At 40.9% G+C, this 20,926-nt stretch overlaps 2 protein-coding genes, 1 long non-coding RNA gene and 1 pseudogene across 4 annotated transcripts; 2 read left to right on the forward strand and 2 right to left on the reverse strand.

Moving 5' to 3' along the window:
- Positions 1–400: 400 nt before the first annotated feature.
- LOC112171396 (zinc finger protein ZAT3) lies at positions 401–1,614 on the forward strand. The gene has a single exon (XM_040507683.1). The coding sequence runs from the start codon at positions 427–429 to the stop codon at positions 1,525–1,527; it is 1,101 nt and encodes a 366-aa protein (XP_040363617.1). The 5' UTR covers positions 401–426; the 3' UTR covers positions 1,528–1,614.
- Positions 1,615–3,531: 1,917 nt separating this feature from the next.
- LOC121050183 lies at positions 3,532–5,252 on the reverse strand. Its single transcript, XR_005802280.1, has 3 exons — positions 4,696–5,252; positions 4,481–4,598; positions 3,532–4,342 (listed from the first exon to the last, which is right to left on the reverse strand). It is a non-coding gene; the product is annotated as an uncharacterized LOC121050183 (long non-coding RNA).
- A 1,542-nt stretch (positions 5,253–6,794) lies between these two features.
- Positions 6,795–9,100, forward strand: LOC112171397 (annotated as a pseudogene).
- Positions 8,384–13,984, reverse strand: LOC112169124 (pentatricopeptide repeat-containing protein At2g17140). Of its 2 annotated transcripts, XM_040507539.1 has the most exons (4): positions 11,476–13,984; positions 10,590–10,808; positions 9,694–9,919; positions 8,384–8,907 (listed from the first exon to the last, which is right to left on the reverse strand). In XM_040507539.1, exons 1-2 carry the CDS (start codon positions 13,953–13,955, stop codon positions 10,697–10,699), a joined length of 2,592 nt encoding a protein of 863 aa, XP_040363473.1. In that variant the 5' UTR covers positions 13,956–13,984; the 3' UTR covers positions 8,384–8,907; positions 9,694–9,919; positions 10,590–10,696. The 2 variants fall into 2 exon arrangements, with proteins under 2 accessions (XP_040363473.1, XP_024161864.1); XM_024306096.2 differs by lacking the exon at positions 8,384–8,907 and having other exon boundaries at positions 9,224–9,919.
- Between the last annotated feature and the right edge of the window lie 6,942 nt (positions 13,985–20,926).

Here is a 20,926-nt window from a genome sequence, read left to right on the forward strand (position 1 = left end):
CAAAGCTTTGAGAAGACGAGAAATCCTATCCAATTTTTAAGGTCCACTAACATAGAAAAATATTACACATTGTAGAGGTAAAAAAAGAATAATTAGTACAGTAATTGTATAGTCGGAACCCAAAATGACTAGAACATAGTTTGATGGAACTGGAAATTGGATTAGTGAGGTAGAAAACAGTAATAGAGTAAAACGGAAATGTAAGAAGAAAAATAAATGAAAAAGGAAACAGGATAGTGGATTTGAACTGTAAAGATAGGAACCAGTCGAACCACGATAACTGCCCCACAACTGCCACTTCTGGTTTGAGCCCCAAGTAACCGCCATCGTGCCTCTACAAAACACAAACCCACTCCTACGCTTCGACTTTTTTCCCTTCTCTCTCTCTCTCTCTCTCTGCCCGAAAGTGTTCCACCAAAACCCACAATGCACAATCCCGACCTCGATTTCCGACACCCCACTCCACCACCACCACCAACACCGCCACCATTACCAACTCAACCCCACCACTACCCAAACGTCGTCGTTTCCGTCCCTACCGCCGTCCCTTTCGCTTCTTCATCTTCTACTTCCTTCAACTTCCCCGAGAGCAAAAATGCCCCACAACCCCACCAGCAAAACCCTCGAAAGAAGCGCTCCAAACTGATGAGGCCCGACGCCGACAACCCTGCCAAGCGGCCCAAGTCCGCCAAGAAACCCGACCCGGCCGCTCCCAAGATCACCACGCCGTGCAGCGAGTGCGGCAGGAAGTTCTGGTCATGGAAGGCTCTCTTCGGCCACATGCGCTGCCACCCTGAACGCCACTGGCGCGGAATCCAACCTCCGCCGGATTTCCAACCAGCCGGTTCGCCGCCGAACCCGGTCCTTCCCGACTTGGAGCTCTCAATGAGTGAAGACGACCACGACGCCGCCTCTAGCTTGTTGATTCTTGCCAGCGGCACCGACCAAACTCAACTCCCTGGTACTAGTTCACAAGGCCTTCGAGAAAACGACTCCGGCGGCTGTCGTTTCGAGTGTTCCAGTTGCAAGAAAGTGTTCGGGTCCCACCAGGCCTTGGGAGGACATAGGGCGAGCCACAAGAACGTGAAGGGTTGTTTCGCGATTACAAAGAGTGATGTGGAGGTGGATGAGGAGCTTCATCATCATCCTCATCATCATCTTCAGCATGGTAATGTAGTAATGGCCAGTCGTAGCTGTGGCGTCGATGATAGTAATGTTGATGATGTGATGGAGGAGAATAACAAGATGGTTATGGCGGTGGAGTCGGGGCACCAGTGTAGCATTTGCTGGAGGGTGTTTTCGAGTGGGCAAGCTTTGGGCGGGCACAAGAGGTGTCATTGGGAGAAAGGGGAAGAGGCGTCAGTGGTGATGACACAACTTGGGATCAGCAACAACACTAATTCTGGTGGGCTGGACTTGAACTTGCCTGCTGCTGCTGCTCCTGCTCCTGCTCCTGCCACTGAAGATGATCAGTCGTCTTCGTATACGTCGCCAGGCTTGGCTTTGGATTTGAGGTTGGGTCTTTGAATTGGCCTTTGTTGATGCTGACAAATAGACTATTTTGTAGGGTGTGCTAGCTGGCTGGTGTGCTAATTAGGTGATTGTGACTTGGTTAATTCGGTCATTAGGTGACTGGTAGATTCTGTAACTATATTGATATATTGGACTCGGAAAGGATATATGTGTGGTAGTGAACCTGCTGGCTCCGTAATTGGGAGTTAGATTGTGTTTCATATGTAACATACCTGGAAATATATTTCTCATTAGGAATATACTAATAAATACAAAGCTTTGTTCAGTTGCTAGATGTTGAAGAGACAAGCTATGGTACATACCAGTATCTCATATACTCATTTTACATCATTTGAATAAAAAATTACAATTATTTGAATCAAAATTACAACATTGAGAACAAAAGCTACCATAAATCACTATTTACATATAGTTAAACAAAATTACAACATTGACAACGAATTTGTTCAAAAACTTGTAACAATGTCGTAGGAGGTGTAATTAATTACCATTATTAGAACTAAGATTACACAAAATATGACTCAACATTACCACTCTGACAACAAATTTGTTGTCACATTTGTAAATGTGTGTATGAGATATTGGTATGTACTATAGAATTTTCCTGTTTTCTCATATGTGAAAATGTTATGATAGTAGTACAATGTTGTCTGACTTGATGAACTTAAGTAGCCTCGATCGACTTCTTGCTGGTTGAGTGTGTTTCGTCTTACTACACAGATATATAGCTAGCTAGCTAGACCAATTTCATTGTCGATCTAGCTTGAAAACTTCTTCTTTACCTTGTTTTAGGATCATCGTAGCCCACAGTCTCTACTTTTTCCCTTATCCGCGGTGTTGATCTTTTCTGTTTTGGCTAATCTTATTAATTACCTGATCATCAACTGAATTACAGTTTAAGCTTCTGCGATTGTGAGATACAAGCCATGTAGACCTTAAATTGAGTTGTTACTGTTTAGTTAATAATCTGAGGTCTGCGGTGGCATGTGGCTGGTTGATCGATTTGTTGCTCCTAGTTGTTTGAATATATACACAAGAAAAATATAGTCTGAATAATCAATAGTTGGTCGCATGGTAATTCACTTGTATGTGGGAGTAGAATCCATCTCCTTGCATGATACGTTCCAAATGTACATTGTTATGGGGCTATCTGATTAATCTTTACGGTTTGAAATTCCATTCCCTTGTGTAGTCGTAATATGCTACATTGTTGGTTTAGTAGTCAGTTCATGTCTGACAGTGCCATAATGGTCTGCAGCTATGTTTCCATTTATTGAAGTTGAGAATGTGTGGTATTGTTATCTTTGGCTTGGAAGTAAGGTCCTGTTTCCACATTCCAGTGGAGCTAATTGAATTGAACAGAAGATAATAAGGTGGGGATGTTAATCAGGTCGTGAATTTAAGTCATGAATCCAGATTAGGGTGTTGTTTACTTCCAAATAGCTAACCTCGTGCAGCAATCTTCTTGCTGGGCTTTGCAAATAGAGCCTTTTATTTGTGAACATAGTGCTTCCTAGAGAAAAAAAAAAATCTACTCAATCCTAGAACTAGATTAGTTTGTAGTTTTGTTTCTGTTCAGGGTGATTATCTGGGAAAGTTTTACCTTCAAATTGCAATGATAGGCACGCGCGCACATGTATCTGATTTGTGTGCACGCATATATGTGATGTGCTCGTGTACGCACATGTATGTGTAATGCCCGTGTGTACATGAGCATGTTTAGATCTATAGTAATACATTATTAACTGTTTTTCCTTCCTTGGCCACATCATTTAAAGACCTTATAATCGCTCTTGAAAATACAATATGCTCGGGGATAATCGAAGTTTATATGCCTTCCTAAAAAGGCAACTAGATGAAGGCACTAAATTAAGGCGCTTAAAGTTAAACATTTCAGGGATACTAATCAAACACCAAGAAGAAGAATTGATGAGGAATTAATTTTGTCAACATTTATGCATACCACGTACGGATAACCAATCTAAATCATATTTGTCTCTAGAAAAACTAACAAGATCTGGTAGTTTCTTTAAAAAAAAAAAAAAAAAAAAAAAAAAAAAAAAACTCTTAGCCCAGCCCACGCTTATACATGTCACCGAGATTTGGTAGTTTCTCAAGTGTCAAATATATGAGATGAGGGAACATGTTGTCCGTTGCTTCTTCTCGCTCTTCTGCTGCTATTATTTCTTCCATCCCGTGGCACTCCCTGATATATAGTTCTTAAAGGTTCACAAGACTTTTGGCAATGGAAGAAGAGCACACCTTACCTCAAACTCTGACATCCACTGACAACTAGTTGTGTTAGATGCTCAAAGACTTTGAAATCCATGATCTGATGATCTGATTGTTTATTTGTAGTATTCCTCTATCAGCCGTAGATAGTACCTTTAAATATCCTAGTGATTTAAGCGACACCACTGGCAGTGGTATATGTGGTTTAATTAAGGCATGTTTGGAAGACAGGCGAAAGCCAGTCTGACCGCCTGGAACGTCGAGAATTAATATTTTGCCTACCATTGCAAGTTATTGTTGCTTGGCAAGAACTGGGACATCACCATGAGGAGGAAGCCAGTGAGTTCAACTTTGGTCGGTGGTTGAATGGTTTGGGTCCAACAAGTAACTCTAATGAAGTCGCTGTACAATATCTATTTGACCCCAATGTATTTTTTCTCTCTTTTCCGGTGAAATTGCATTTCTGAAGAAACTTTCGACGGTGGGAGTTTTGGGTAGTGAAGTTTTGGCGACGAGAGCTTTGGTGCCGAAAGTTTGGGAAACGAAATCCTGGCTGTTGTTGGTGCTTGTGATAGACCTGTGTGACCAGATCAACAAATTTTCAGTAAAAGTTGTTACTTGGAAAAGTATAGAAGCCTTCATAGGGCAACTTGATGATTAATATATACTTTCATAAATACAGAAATGAACATAGGGAAAGTCATTGTTAAATGACCTGAGGCTTTTCTGCCCCGAATTCTGAACGCTTCTTTGCACTGAGACTTTTCTTCATTGGCGCCTCGGAGAAAACTGATCTCACATCATAAAGTGACCTCGCATCAGAGCAAAAAGACCTGGTATCATCTATAACGGTGAGACTAAAATCAAGGCAATTTTCTAAACATCTTCAGAAATGCAATTTCACCGGAAAAGAAAAGGAAAAAAAAATACATTGGGGTCGAATAGATATTGTACAGCGACGTCATTAGAGTTACTTGTTGGACCCAAACCATTCAACCACCGACCACTGAACTGCGGAAGATTTCTGAGTCGCGCGTAGCTTTAACAACCGAGGGAAGTTTAGCTTGCAGTCTTTTTTGCTACTGATCGTCCTTACAAGGCTTAGTAGATATCCAAGCTCAAGTCTGTCAAATTAGGGAAGTTGAACTCACTGGCTTCCTCCTCATGGTGATGTCCCTGTTCTTGCCAAGCAACAATAACTTGCAACGATCGGCACAACATTAATTCTAGAAATTCCAGGCGGTCAAACTGGCGTGCGTGTTGACCTCCTGGAACGTCTAGAGTTAGTGTTGTCCCGCGACGTCATTAGAGTTACTTGCATGTTGGAGCCAAACCATTCAACCACCGACCACTGAATTGCGGAAGATTTCTAAGTTGTAACTTTAACAACCGAGGGAAGTTTAGCTTGCAGACTTTTTTGCTACTATCCCAACGAGGCTTGGTAGAAAGATTAGAAGGGAAGGAAGGAAAGAATGAATTGACAAGCGGATGAGTTTTCTAGTTAGCTAAGCCTATAATGAAAGCAGATATATAGAAGGTGTCAAGTGGGAGATCTTTATGTGTCTCTAGAGAGAGAGAGAGAGAGAGAGAGTCAGATGAACAATCTTGATGTTGACTCTTAATCTGTCCCAGTAAACTTTAGTAAACTCCACTATACCACAGAGTCTAGCCTTGGTCCTGCATTGTAGAGCTTATTTGATGGATTCCTTTCTGCAAATCTGGTTTTGCAATTCTTTATGCTTTAACTCTTTCTTTTGCTTTTGCTTCAACTCTTTTTCTCTTTGTCTCGCTTTTGCTTTTCGTCCCAATGGATTACTATGGTGATGAGTTGTGTTATTTCTATTAGTTATGCCATTGTTGTACAAGGTGAACCATCCGCTACTATATACCCTACTAGGGGCATCGGGTGACCCCCTATCCCCATACTTATTTATGTGCTGAAGGCTTATCAGCTTTACTATCCCAATCTGTTGAATCTAGTGCTGTTCAGGGTTTGAATATGCGTCCACAAGCTCCCATATTACATCACGTCACACTTAGGAATGAGAATCATGATTTCTTTTAGTTGAACTCTTTCTTTTGCTTTTAACTCTCTTTTTCTTTAACTCTATTAGTTTTGCTTTTGCCTTAACTCTCTCTTTGTCTCGCTTTTGCTTTTCGTCCCAATGGACTACTATGGTGATGAGTTGTGTTATTTCTATTAGTTATGCCATTCTTGTACAAGGTGAACCATCTGCTACTATATACGCCCCTAGTAGGATCGGGTGACCCCCTGTCTCCATACTTACTTATCTTATGTGCTTGGCTTATCAGCTTTAATATCCCAATCTGTTAAATCTAGTGCTGTTCAAGGTTTGAATATGTGTCCACAAGCTCCCATATTACATCACTTGTTCTTTGCAGACGACAGCCTCTTATTTGGGGCAGCTACCGTTGAAGAATGTCACACTAAGGAATGAGAATCATGATTTCTGGAAGGAAAAGAGTTGAACTCTTTCTTTTGCTTTTAACTCTCTCTTTCTTTAACTCTGTTAGTTTTGTTTTTGCTTTAACTCTCTCTCTGTCTCGCTTTTGCTTTTCGTCCCAATGGATTACTATGGTGATGAGTTGTGTTAATTTAGCATATGGATAAGACTAGTCTAGTATGTACGCTTTAAGGAACTGTATCTCAGATAGTCATATCTTTCAATTTTTCATGACTCATCTTCAATTAGCACAGCATCACAACCTTCTTTTTTTTTCTTTTTTTTCGAAAGGCTTCAGTACTATCACCATTACATCACATACTATGCCTTGATTACAAGTTGGTCAATGCGCTAAAAAAGGTCAAATCAACTATCACCATTACATCACATACTAGCTGCACTGCTGCAGTTTTACTGCACTCAATCAACTTTAATTTACTTTCCCTGGAAGGAATCTATCCCATATATGCAACTTAGAGGACTTCTTGGTGATATGTGTAGTTTTACAATCGGATATTCTGTTTGGTTTGTGAAAAAGAAGAGAGCTAGCTCACTAAAACCCTAATGGCTGGGTACATCATTTGGCTAATTGCCATACGTATTCAGAACAGTAAACTTTACTCTATCAACTTATGGTTGAGATTGCCCATATCTTTCATATTGGACTGATCTCGACATACTGGGATTCCATGATTCCTGCTCTGAACATCACCTGTTTCAGGGTCAAGGAATTGTTGAAACAGCATTCGCGACAAACAAATCATGCTTTGCAACTGAAATAAAAGCCTTCGCAAGACAGAATATCCTCTATCATCCATGCCAGGATGTTTGGCCTGCATGCTTCTGTGGCAATTCCCTTTCGAAGTGTCTATACTGGATCAGCTGATTTTGTTCTAGAGTTTTTCTTACCCAAGGATTGCCCAGATCCTGAAAAACAGAAGCAGATGCTCAACTCATTCTGCATTGTTACATAACAGGCTTGCCGGAGGTTACATGTTGATGTAGACAAAAAACTCGAAGAGGAACTCAGGTTTCCTGTTGTTGCTTCAGATGGGGGTCTTCACAGAGAAGAAACTCAAAAACTGATCTTATCCCACAGAAGAGCCAACTGCAAAGTCCACGACGATTCTTACTCATATGATCGAGGCCAAACAGAAGGGTAAAGGCGTATCTCACTCCTTGGATTATCAAACAGAAGACCAAAGGAAGAGTTCAAGGTCACAAGCCATTGGGATAACACAGGCAGTTTACAGTACACAGTGGGCAGGTGTTTTCAGATTTTGGGAGACTTCATCAAAGTTCTGGACCACATGGTCTTGTTGAGGGTGGTGTAGACTCTTATTCTTTTGGCGGACGTAGGGCATCAGGAGGCAGAAAAGCTGGTGAGAAGAGGAGGACAAAGACTGAGAAGACGATCAGCTTGCCAGTTCTTAGGTAATACTTAGCAGGGAGCCTAAAAGATGCTGCTAAAAGCATTGGTGGTAAGAGAAATATCCCTCGCATATATAATATGAACTAGTACGTCTTTTAAGGCAAGTCTCTATAAATATTGATATAACATGACACTAGGTGAAATCTAGATCTGATTCAGGTTCTAAAATCTTTTCTTGTTGCTAAAATTAGATTCCTCTAAAGACAACATAACATTTCTATGCAGTTCTAGCCATTTTTTCCTGATTTAGACTACTGCTAACTCATCAATGATATCTAACCCAGTTTGTTTCAAATGCAGTTTGCCCCACTAACTGAAAAGGATATGCAGGCAGCACAACCAGATGGCCTTCCCGAAAGATAAAAAAAGGTTGGCCACTCTCTCAAGAAACTCCAGCTTGTAATCGACTCAGTTCAAGGTGCTGAGGGAGCTATTCACATTGGGTCCTTCTACAATAGCTTCCCAGAATTGAATTCTCCAAAGTTTCCAGGGAATGCTGCTCAATATTCGTTGTTCAATATGAGTGACCATTGCAAGCAAATGCACCCTCAACTTGATCAGACTGGCAGCATATTCAGCCATGGAACCACTACAAAGTCATCATCGTCCTCTTGCAGTCAGACTTCTGGCCAAAGTGTTTGTGTTCCCAGAGTGCACTAGCAACATATGAGTTGAGATGCTTTAATGACAGAAGACCCTGTTCGAGAGCTAAAGAGAGCTTGCGGTGACGCAGAATTGCATGCCTCATTTCAAGATCAGGAAACAAAGCTCATCCATACATCCCAAAGCCACAAGTCCTTCAGCAAAAACTCAAATTTTGAGAATCTGCCTCCCTAACCAGGAAGCAGTAGTAGCCGTAGCTCTTCACAGGATGGGGGTATCTTTAGCGATAAAGCCACTTTCAGGGATGAAAAGTTAAGGTTCAGCATGCTACCAAATTGTTCTTTCAGAGACTTGCTACTGGAGATAGCAAGACGATTCAACTTGGAATATCAGTAGAATTGAGATAGAGTATCTCGATGATGATTGCGAGTGGGTTCATTTGACATTTGATTCTGACCTTGAAGAGTGTATGAAGATATACAGCTCTTCTCCAGGCTGCACAGTCAGGCTATGCCTTCAACAATAGCAAGCTCTTTATCCAAATCTAGCAAGTTCTTTTGGCAACAGCAGTCCATCATAACATTTATGAGACTACTGCTTTCCACTCGGCACACGTTGTTTAGGATCAAAGAGTATGCTAGGCTGTTGATGGTTGAAAATTGTTAGAGAGGAATTATACACGTTGATGGTTGAGAATTTAGGATCTGTTCAGTTCGATGTCAGTCAGCATAAACGCCATTAGATCTTATTTTATAGATAAGATGGTTAATCTATTAAGTCAAATAAACGAACTGTGCTGTTATTATTCACTAGGAATGTAGGACCATTAAATCGTATGTTTTTTTTTTTTTTGAATAGCATCCATCCCCGCCTGTATAAATCATAGAGTATATCTATGTCAGATTTTATCTGTGGAACTTTCATTGTATGAACATTCTGTTTGGTGAGATTCAGTGTCTGTAGTTGTAATTAAAGACTTTAGGGTAAAGTAAATATAATGTTTTCTTTAAGATCAGATTCGCCTCATTATCTTTATATGCAGGGATATTTCTCTTAAGAGATATCTGTCGTTAACGTAGCCGATCAATCTTCGGTCACTCTAAACCGAGTCCATCTGATCAGTAATCCATAAACAGTTGAATGATGTAACCTGCCATATTCATTTTCCAAGTCTCTTTACGGATATGTACAAACACACACACACACACAAAACTTTTATAATCATGAAGGTAGTCTAATCACTATGCTGAATGCAGAACTAGATAAAATTCTGGAGCATTTTTCAAATTTTCACTTTAAAGATATATATATCAGTTGTACATTAATTGCCAACGACTTAGATATATACAACGGTTCTCTCACATGCATCGCTCGTGTGCTACTCATAATGTACTAAATGATACCCACAATGGTCGAGGAAAAACTTACCTCGGTTTAGAGGTAACATGATCTGCTAGATGTGAGACATCGGCGCAGATAAATTTTCCTCGTAAATGTTAAAATTGAGTTAGAGTGTCGCGGACCATGATTTGCTGGACTGCTGGATGTCTAACGATCGAGTCAAAGCAGATTTATGACTTGGGTCAGCATGTCCGTGAATGACAAATCAATCTGAACTCTGGAGGTAACTGGATTCTAGCTTCCTTCAACTTAGCTGCAAAACGTTCCAGTCAACAAAAACAAGCAAGCAAATTATTTCAAAGACACAATACAATACGACCCTTGTTCTGTTTTTATTTTCTTATTTTCTGGGAAACTTAGGAGACACTCTTAGTAATTTTCAAGGAACATCGGTTAAACACATAATATACCAGCGAATCACAAAAGGCAAGTTGAATATACATGAAAGAATATGCATATTCTTCAATGTCACACATTTCATACCTACTTAGACTAAGCATAATGGCTGAACATAATAAGTAGCATATTTGTAACAGTACAAGCCCTATCATGTTCACTCGATATATGTCAAGAACGGAAAAACCTATAAGGGAATATTGGCTGAGCTTTTGCGCCAGAAACTATAATAGGCAGCGGAGAGGATACAAAGAGAGCAGAAAAGGTTTGATCCTCACAAGCATGGTAATTTCTACTCAACAGCAATGTAAAGTTATTTAACATAAATTATTTATGATGAAAGAAAACTCTAAGAATAAATATCAAGCTAAAAGCGTGACAGAAAGTGAGCTGCTTGAGGTATCACATACTACAAACTTTTGCAGTGGATTTGAGCAGCTAAACCATGGAAACTAAGGAATCATCAACACCACATTCATTTGAAACCAAAAGAAACAAAGACAGTGATATTCAGAAACCAAGTATACCTGAGAATTGAGATACTAAGGTTAGTCGTCTCTTGGCCTAAGTAATTTGGGGCTCCACCGTCTCCAACATACTCGCAAGAAAGTGGGGGGTGGGGAATTGTTGCCTTTCAATAATCAAGAAATTCATCTTTCTGGGTTTGCAAACTCATTAGATTCGCTCGACCCCAGCCTTTCTGCACCCTCTTAAGAGTTTTCAATACGACTCCACTGCCATCATCTCTGGAAAAAAAATTATAAAATATAAATAAATGTATACCAAGAGAAAGATTGAAAAACTAATAATGAAATTAAGAAAGGATATAGTGCACCAAAAACCTAGGGGCTTCAAACCCAGAAAACAGTAAATTCTGGGACTCAATTCTTTGAACCATCTTTATATCTGGTTTGAAGGAATTACAATTCTTTTAGTTTTTTAGTATCCCCTTAACCCCATCAAAGAAGGAAGTCCAAATAACACCAAGCCTTGATGAGGTGGGATTTGATCCCAGCTTCTTATGTGTCAAAGAACTACAACTAAATTAGACAATACCCGCTAAACAAATCGTAACACTTGAACCACAATCCTACAAAATATTCATGTATTTCAGTGTAACACACATTGCAGATCAAAAGGTGTGCACTAAATGAAGATATGTTACCAAGAGTGTCTTCCAACTGTGAAGAAATAGGCAAATCATGCACACTTATCTCGTATTATAGTTTATGCATCCAAATGATCGACTACCCCCACCCTCACATGCAACTATGATGAGTTTGACCAACACGGAAAAGAAGGGATAAAAATCAGGCATAAACTTCATGGTCCAGCTTTGACCACAAAGAACGCCATTAATCCAAAACAGAAGTTAAGAAGAAAAGAATTATAAGTAATTTTCCTCTATCATACCTGTTCACTATGGTCTGCCAATCACTTCCACGAGACTTTGGTTTTCCACCAATTATATCCCTCTCATTTCGGTAAACCTTATTTGCTATCCTACCTTCTGATGCCATTTCCATCATTCTCTCTGCAAGTTCATCAGCCTCATGCTTATTCCCCCTTTTACCCAAGCCATCAATTACTGGTAGGAAGGATGCTGAATCAAACCCGTATCCCTTATTCATCATATCGTGAAGAATGCTACAGGCATCCTCTAACTTTTGATCCTTGCAAAGTCTATCAATGAGATCTTTGTAAAGGAAGTTCCCCAGATAAAAATACTTGTCCAATGCTTCTTCAAATAGCTCTGTAGCTTTTGCGACTTCCCCTCCAGCAAGTAACTCATTAAACATCAAACTATATAAGGCTTCCTTGTGGCCACATACACTTAAAGCAATGTCAAATAACTCCTGTGCGACTCCAAAATCACAACCCTTGCAGAAAGCTTTAATTAATATTCTGAAGGTAGAAATATTCGGGGATATGCCCTTTTGCAGCATTTCATCTAAAAGAGAAGTTGCATCTTTGACTCTCTCTACTTCACAGAGACAGTACATCATATTATTGTAAGTACAGACATCAGGAGGGACTCCCCTCTCTTTCATTTCATCCATCAGCCCATATATTTCAAATATTTGCTTTTTACTGCCTAAGCCCAGGATTAGTGAATTATAAGTTTGAATGCTCTTGTTGCAACCTTTCTTCTCCATGTCCTTCAACACCCGAAATGCAGATGATATCCTTCCTTGTTTACAAAAGCTATGTATAAAAGTATCATAAATCACTGAATCAGGGTGCAAGTTTTTGCCCATCATCTCCATGAACTTCTTCTTAGCTTCATCAAGCCTCCCAGCCTTGCACAACCCACTAATTATGGTTGAATATGAGATCAAATCTGGAAGGCATTTATTCCCATTATTACTATCATCAACCAGACCAACAAAGGAATTCCCTAAGTTTCCAAGAGCCGCACTTCCATGAGTCCACATCCCACTTACAATTTCAATTGCTTTGTCCAATTGCCCATCATTGCACAGACCATCGATCACGATGTTGCAGGTCACAGTATCTAAACCATAACCTCTCTCATTCATCTTTCGCAGCAGTTCCTCCGCTTCTGATGTTCTTCCCTCTTTCCATAGGCTGTGCAGCAGAATGTTGCAAGTATGAGTATTTGGGAAGCAATTCTTTGTTATCATCTCTTGCAGAACATTGTTGGCTTCAAATATCTTCCCTTTATTGCAGTATCCGTGTAGTAAAGTACTGTAGGTAACCGTATCTGGCGAAATATTGTTTCTTGCCATCAGACCCATCACAATTCTTGCATCACGGAGCATCCCATTTTTGCATAACCCATCTATCACAATGTTATATGAGTAAACGTTGGGTTCTATTCCCTTATCTACCATCTCTTTCAGAACCAGTCGAGCCTCCAAGAGCTTCTTATTCCTGACCAAACCCAACAACCATATATTATAGCTCTCTATATTAATTAAACCACCAGCTTTTTCCATAGATTTGAACAAGCTCTCTGCTTCCTCTAACATCCCTTCCTTGCAAAATCCTTGTAACATCAGATTATACGTTACAACATTGGGTTGCGGCAGCCCCAAAGCCTGATCCATATGCATATCTCTAAATATTCTAGACGCTTCAGGAATCTTCCCTGCAGTACAGAGAGCCGATATCCTCGAATTGAAAGTAATGACATCCGGAAACATACCCTCCTCTCGCATCCTCTCCACCAATTTCTCGGCCTCATCAGTCCTGCCTTCTTTACAAAAACTCGAAACCAAAGTATTATACACAACCCTATTGGGCACAACACCACAATCCAAAACCTCCAACCCTCCACTGCTAAGCCCAGCTCTGCAATACCCGCGAACCAAAATCCCAACGCTGTACTCATTCGGCTGACAACCCTTGTCACGCATTTTATCGAACACCTGGCGTGCGTCTTCCAAACGACCACAATCGCACAGCGCACAGATCAGAAGATTAAAAGTATACGTTTCGGGCTTAACCCCGGAAACAATCATATCCTTGTACAACCACAAAACGTAATCCACATCGTTCTCCCTGAGAGCGGACTCGAGAAGCAGATTATACAAATAAACAGAAGGAGGGTCATTGGGGAAGTGGCTTCGGAGAGACTTAAAATGCGAAAGGGTCTTGTCGGCGAGGCGTGACTTGGCGAAGATTCGCACGAGGGATACGAGGCAGGGGCGGAGGGTTTGGGGGGGCTGTGAGTGGAGGAGGAGGTGGTGGAGGGCGTCGATTTCGGGGTGCATTTTGGCGGAGATGAGGATGCGGGCTATGATGGTAATGGAGCGGAGGGAGAGATGTGAGGAGGAGGAGGAAAGAATGCGCTTGAAGAGGTGCCATGCGAGTTTGGGATTGTTGGTGTTGTTGAGTAGAGCTTTGGGGAGTGAGGTTGCTTCCTCCATCTTCCTCTTAATCCTTAATTTTGTATATTTGGCGGGAGAAGAGTACCTAATATATATATATATATATATATATATATATATATATATATTCTTGTAAATGAAGCCACGTGTTGAAAGTTTTCAGCTCGTTAGAGAAAACAATTTAATCAAGTCCGAAACTTTTCCATATTTGAATTTCTCGAACAATTGAAAACTTTGGATAAGCCACGTGTTGAATTTTTTTTTTATCTCGTTACGAAAAATTTTGAGTCCAAAATTTCTCTACATCAGATGTCTGGATCAATTTTCTTGTTTAATTTCACCACTCAATTCCCACTTATTCTTGTTATATCTATACTACTATTATTAAGAAAATAGATTTTATTAGCCAAAGTCAAAAAATTTAATAGAATATGACATGCAGAAATTTCAACATATCAAAATAATATAGCATCCACCTCTGACATTAGTACATAACTAAAAATAGGGGCCGTGACCACTTACCCAATTTTAACCTAAAAATTGCCCACTTGCTCCACTAAGAGTTTTTTGACCTCATTTACCCAATCTAACTTCTTCTGACATAATTACCCTCATTTTAATCTCTCTCTCTCTCTCTCTCTCCCCTCACCGATTCTCTCTCTCTCTCTCTCTCCCCCTTCCCCCCAGCCGGACTGCCAGATGCCGAGCCACGACGCCTTCAGCACCATCTTCTCCGAGATCGGTGCCGGCAAGCATGTCCCAGGCGTAATCTTCGCCGAACTCGAGCCCACCGTCAAAGCCCACCATCTTATCCTCTGAGATCGGTGCCAGCAAGCATGTCCTAGGCGTAATCTTCGCCGACCTCGAGCCCACCGTCAAAGCCCATCGTCCCAGTCGCTGCTGCTCGTGCTGGAAGCACCCGGAGGCGCTGGTCCTGATGTGGGAATTCGGGTCGGGTTTGTTTGATGGTCTACTGGGGGGCAGTAGACACATTATTGGCCCCCAGTAGACTTTGATACGAGGGACAGAGATCACTATAGTGTGGTGTTTTGATAAGTTACATGTTGTTTTAGGACATTGGACTTTGTATTGGGAGGCAGTAATATGATTACTGGGGGCAGTAGAGACATTGGACTTTGTATTGGGAGGCAGTAATATGATTACTGGGAGCCAATAATATGATTATAAATTGATCAATTGTGCCTGTAGTGTATTCATTTGGTTTTGGGAGTTTATACAATTCACTGGACGGCAATAATATGATTATTGGGAGGCAATAATATGATTATTGGGGGGCAGTAATATGATTACTGGGGGGCAATAATAGCCGGATTCCGGATTCTGGTCATCGGTCGTGGGATTTCGAATAGTCGGATTCCAGTCATCGGTCGCCGGAGTCCGGTCACCGGTCGCCGGAGACCGGTCACCGGTCGCCGGTCACCGGAGCACAGCAAGGTGGAGGGTGACTTCTCTCTCTAAGTGAGAAAGAAGGAGAGGGCAAAAAAGTCTCAAAAAAAAAAAGAAAAAGAATTAATTGGGTAAAGGGGAAATAATCCCTTAGAGTGTTTTGGGTAAATGGGGTTAAAAAACAGTTGGTGGAGCAAGTGGGCAATTTTTAGCCTAAAATTGGGTAAATGATCATTTTCCCCTAAAAATAATACTGTAAAGACTCACCAGTACGTACGTTAAACGTGAAAGTGATTCTCAATGGCAATGCTCTAGAAGATGTTTGGAGATGTGAGAAAAACTTATGCTCGGTCAAGGGAGACATAGCAATCACCTCAGCAATGTATGACTTTGAGATTTTGAAATCCTAGAAATGAACAGATTGCTACCAAGTTAGAAAAACAAAGAGGCATAATAAAGAACCAAGTCAATATTTATTCATACATTTTTCTGGTTGAGGCAAATGCCAGCTGAAGGCATCACTTTGCTGCTGGTTCATCTTGTACATCTATAGACCTGTCCCACGCTAGGGATGGCAAAAATCCCCATCGGGTATTCGACCCTAACGGGTAGAAATTCGGGTGAAATCAGGTAACGGGGGTGGGGATCCCCAATATTCAAATATGAAATCAGGTACGGGGCGGGGATGGTATTTTGATCCTCATGATCCCCATACCTACCCAATAAGAATTATCTGAAATAATATATATATATTTATATATATATTTTTTTTTTTTGAACCAAACATCATTTCATTCAATTTCAAGCCAGAATGACATGGATACATACATTCCCTTGCCATACCTAGGACAAGTTTAGGACGTAGTATGCTAGCACCACCCATTAGACAACCAATACTCACTTATTCAAAAGCGAGCCTAATAACTATGAAAGCAATACATAGCAATTAGGCAAAGTTTAGAAATAAAAAACAAAAATTAAATTTTCTCCTTGCCCTTAACAGTTGGGCTACGAGGTTTGGAGAGAAAAGCAAAACAAGTCTCTTGCACATCCGCAACCTTCTTTGACTTTGGGGGATTTTTATTCTTTGCTCCCAGAGGCCTTCTGCCAGAGCTTGTCGGCATCACATCTTTAGGCACTAAAATATTTCCATGAGCTTCAACCATACCCAAAGATCTGGCAGAGAACTTACTTGTAAACATAGGCAGTTTTTGCTTCTTTGCCTGGATATCTGGCAGCAACGGTTTGAATAATTTTGGCAGCAGAATCTTTAGTTTTTGGGGAGACTTAGAAGGAGAAGGGGGGGGGGGGGGGGGGGGGGGGCTACTCTCCTTGTTCTCTGCTTCAACCGGTACAACTGGTTCTGTATCTTTAGAGGCCTTCGAGCTATTGCTTGCAGACCCTACCTCCTTATCAAATTCCATGCCTTCACTTGGAGTGATAAGTTCAGAAGATGGTACCTCCAGGTCCGGAGCTGCAATTACTACCAACGCTAGAGGTTGGTGCACCTCCTTCTCCATTTTTGTGGAACTTAGGACTCTGTCACGCAGTATGATAGGTTTGAGTGCTTTAGAAGCTTCCTTGGGATGGAATAAGGACCTGCAGATAGATGGCAAAATAGGTGTCCTATACTTGTTGTGGCATGGCTACCAAGCAAAGGGCAATAGTCTACCTCATGATAAATCAAATTGCAATGATCACACTTGCCCACCAGGTTTTCAAAAAAATATGAAATTTCAACCTCAACTCCAGGTGCCAGTTTTAGGGTTTTCTTAAGGAAAAAAGGTTTCAAAATATCATGTACCACATGAACCCTAACCTTACCCGTATTTGCAAAGAGTTTATCATCCAACTCTAGATACTTACCAGCCACCGAAGCGATACCTCTGATCATGTCAGGCTCCTCAAACAATGGCGGAATATTACTAATTTGAACCCAAAAGAAGAGGACAGTCAGATCAACCTCTTCAATAGCCTTGATGCCATCATACTCCTGAAGCACAACCGGAGCTTGATTAAATCGCCATGGTCCACCCTTTAAAACCTTGTTACGATCCTTGCGCAAATCAAATTCCAGGACAAAACGGTTTGGAGCCCGCTCTTGAATCTTGAAACCTTTGTCAAGGACCTATACTCGCCGGAAAAAACGTTTCAGATCATTCAAAGTGGCCGGTTTCTTCACTAGATGACGTGCCAACAGAAAGGATTGTTTGGCACGTCGCTGGATTCCATTCAAGGCTCTTGAGACATCCACCACATCACTGCTAGCAAGTGCAAGTGATGCAGCAAAGGACGAGGTTACATCATCAATGTTGGACATGTTGACAGGTTTGGGATCAACGGAATAGCGACGAAGGTCGCTTTGTTTGTTTGGTTTGGTGGCAGCACACATAGCGCTGCCCTAGGGTTTTTTTTTACGTTCAGCTAAATGCTTGCATGATAAGCTGTCATTTATATATATATATATTATTTATTATATATATTTTTGATATTATTTATAAATAAATATTTATGTAAACTTCATCTTTTTGTCAATATTTAAATTCTATTAATATATATGTTCAAAAAAAGGAAGATTATTTTAATAAAACATCTTCTTCTTTTTTAAATAAAGGCTGGTGCAGCTGCCCTCAAGCATTCATTAATGAAACTGTTGAATACAATGGGGGGGGGGGGGGAGGGGGGACATAAAGCCTAAACCCCGAAGAATTAGCAACGAGAGAACATCCCGAATAATAACAGGAGCCTCCACTAAACTCATGTATTCAAACATGCACAAACTAGCAAGGGTTGACAAACCAGACATCTGGGCAACTCCATTTGCTTTACAATAGTGACACAACGGAAAGATAAAGCTCATACGAAGCCATAAAGCAATTAAACCTGCTCTCCCATTATGTTGTCAACTAGAAACACCTCCAGCGACACTTCATTTCATCCTGCCACTAGGGGGTTGCGCCCATTTGATAATGACTCGCCACCTCTCTAGGACAGACAAGGCACTTTGAGTGCACGCACCGACATTTAGCTGGACTCTCCCTACAATAACTTGATAGGGACTTATTATAAACAAAACTGACAATAAAATAAAAATTAACTTATTTCATAACAAAGCCAAAACACCAACAGCCCAACAAGAATCCAATGTCATGATCTAGGCCCACCAACCAGCCCAAAAACCCAGCGGATACACCAGGCCTAAAACCCACCAAATCCAACTCCACCAATTCGGCGTCCCCCCCGCACCACCTCCACCACGCCGGCAGCCCACGACAACCAGCATCCATATCATTGAAAACCAAAACCAAAAGAGTAGGACAGATCTGGACTCAGTCCGCACTAATGCCTGATCAACGGCCTTAATCTCGTTCACCGCTGCATTCGCGGCAAGAAGATCCAGTCGGCGACACTGCCTGCTACCCAAATCTACCACCAGCCGACGCCAAACCAGGTGAAGCTTCCACCTAGCAATCCGATCACCCTTCCGCAATCCAGACCGGATTCGATCTGGACTCCAATCCATCAAGCCGCTCACCCAGTCTCGGTCACCATCACGCCAGACGAACTCGTTTTTATCAACATATCAAATTTCCTTGATTGAAATAAGAAATTTATTTTATTTTGATGTTTGATTTTAATTTCATATTTTACAATTCATAATTATTTGTATGAATTTTTATATAATAAATTAGTAATATTAGTAACGGGGATTGGGGCGGGTATAGGACCTAATCCCCAATGGGGACGGGGACAGGGAATCCCCAATATTATATAACAGGGATTGGGGCGGGTAAGGAGATGAGGAATGAAGTCGGGTATGGAGATGGTAATTTAATCCCCTTATCCTACCCTCCCATTGCCATCCCTATCCCACGCCCAAAAGTATACTCTTGTTAATGTGATAATGTCATATCATAGACATAAGCGCTAGCTGATTACTCATATATTTTAAGATTTTGAATAGTAAAACCATAATGGTTAAATGCATCCAATTTTAAATATATTGTGCCAAAACTTCCATTTTTATACACTTGACTTTTTTTGGTTTGCCCGTCCAGCAGCAAAAGTCAGGCACCAACAAGACCAAAGATTTTAACTTAATCGCTTAGGTGTGAGTTTTAACACAAAATTTTTTAGTAAAATTAAGAGTGAGTGGCCAAAAAAAGTGATACATAGTAAAGCCAAAATTTAGATGATCAACCCGCAAATAAACATGATCTAAGAACCTAAAATATAGAGATAAAAAAAAAATTTGATTCTCTAGAGAGAGAAATATCGTTGGTTCCTCTCTTTGGCGAGCGGCGGCGACAAAAATTCTTGCTTGCTTCTCTATGGAAGCGGCGATAAATCTCTTCGTTTGCCTCTTTCTTCGGTTAGAGGAGGCGGTTTTGTTGGTGGGATTGGAAATGGAATCTTGATCGACCATTTTTGGTGGGGTGCTCCTATTAATGGTGAGGATGGATCTACTCTTGATCCGTCGATCTATGGCGGCGGTCAAATTCCTCTTGTTGGATGTGGTGGTGCTCTGTGGCGAGGCTGTGTGCAACAGTATGGCGAATCTGAGCAAGGTGACGACTTCGTCTTCTAATGGTCCTAGCGATGCACATCTCGCGGTCAGTGCAGCTGGTTGGCTTTGGGTATTGACGGCAGGGTATATGGTCTTTGATGGTGGAGGCGGTAATTTGTCTCAGGTTGTTGACATTGGGACTGTTCTAGTGGCCACCACCGGTGCTTGGGATGGCGATGGAGGCAGGATAGAAGCCGGCATGTATGGCGGCAGCGGCTGGACTGTGTTTTCATCTAGGTTGTGCCCTAGGTCTTATGGTTAGACCTGGTATTGGGCTGCTAGGGTTTTTTTGGACGCAAGCAGTAATATGTATTGTCTTTAAGGTTTAATGTAGCTTTGGGCCTTCATTCTCTTGTGAATGATGGGCCTATTTACTTCTTGCATTGAGCAGGAGAGATCACAAAGAAAAGAGAGACCTCGTTATCAATATATTTTCTTCGGGGCTCTACTTTTCTTTGTTTTGGGCTTAATCCTAAAAGGTGGGTGTGCTAGGAGATTACTAGTTTGTTTGCTCTTTTATTAGGGGTGGCTTTGTAGTAGTTTCTACAGAACGGTTCTTTCTGTCGACCCCAAAGGGGTGGATCGTTTTTGTACTGCCTGCTGAATTATATAATGGGATGACCTCTTTTACTAAAAAAAAAAAAAGAGTGAGCAGCCAATTTATAAGTTATATATATATTTTTTAATCATTTTTCTAATATAAATGGAATCTTGACTCTTCAGTATTATTACTAGATCATCGAGAGAATATAAGATCAATGTTTTAGAAATGATCATACCTCATGTAGTTTGCATGATAAATAGTCATGCAGTCTCATCCAAGTTGCTAAAGTGTTAACTCTCTCTATAATCATATCAAAGCCTCTCTCTCTATAAAATCAAAGCATTATTTTCCATTAGACCATTAGTGCATGTATCTCTTCTTCCTAATTCTCTCCCTGTATCAGCTACATGTCAACATATATCTTTATTACATTTAGTCATTATTTCGATCAGTTAGGATATTGGAGTGAACTAATTTCTCTTTTTTCTAATT

This window comes from Rosa chinensis, chromosome 6 (assembly GCF_002994745.2).
Source record: "Rosa chinensis cultivar Old Blush chromosome 6, RchiOBHm-V2, whole genome shotgun sequence".
Classification (NCBI taxonomy): domain Eukaryota; kingdom Viridiplantae; phylum Streptophyta; class Magnoliopsida; order Rosales; family Rosaceae; genus Rosa; species Rosa chinensis.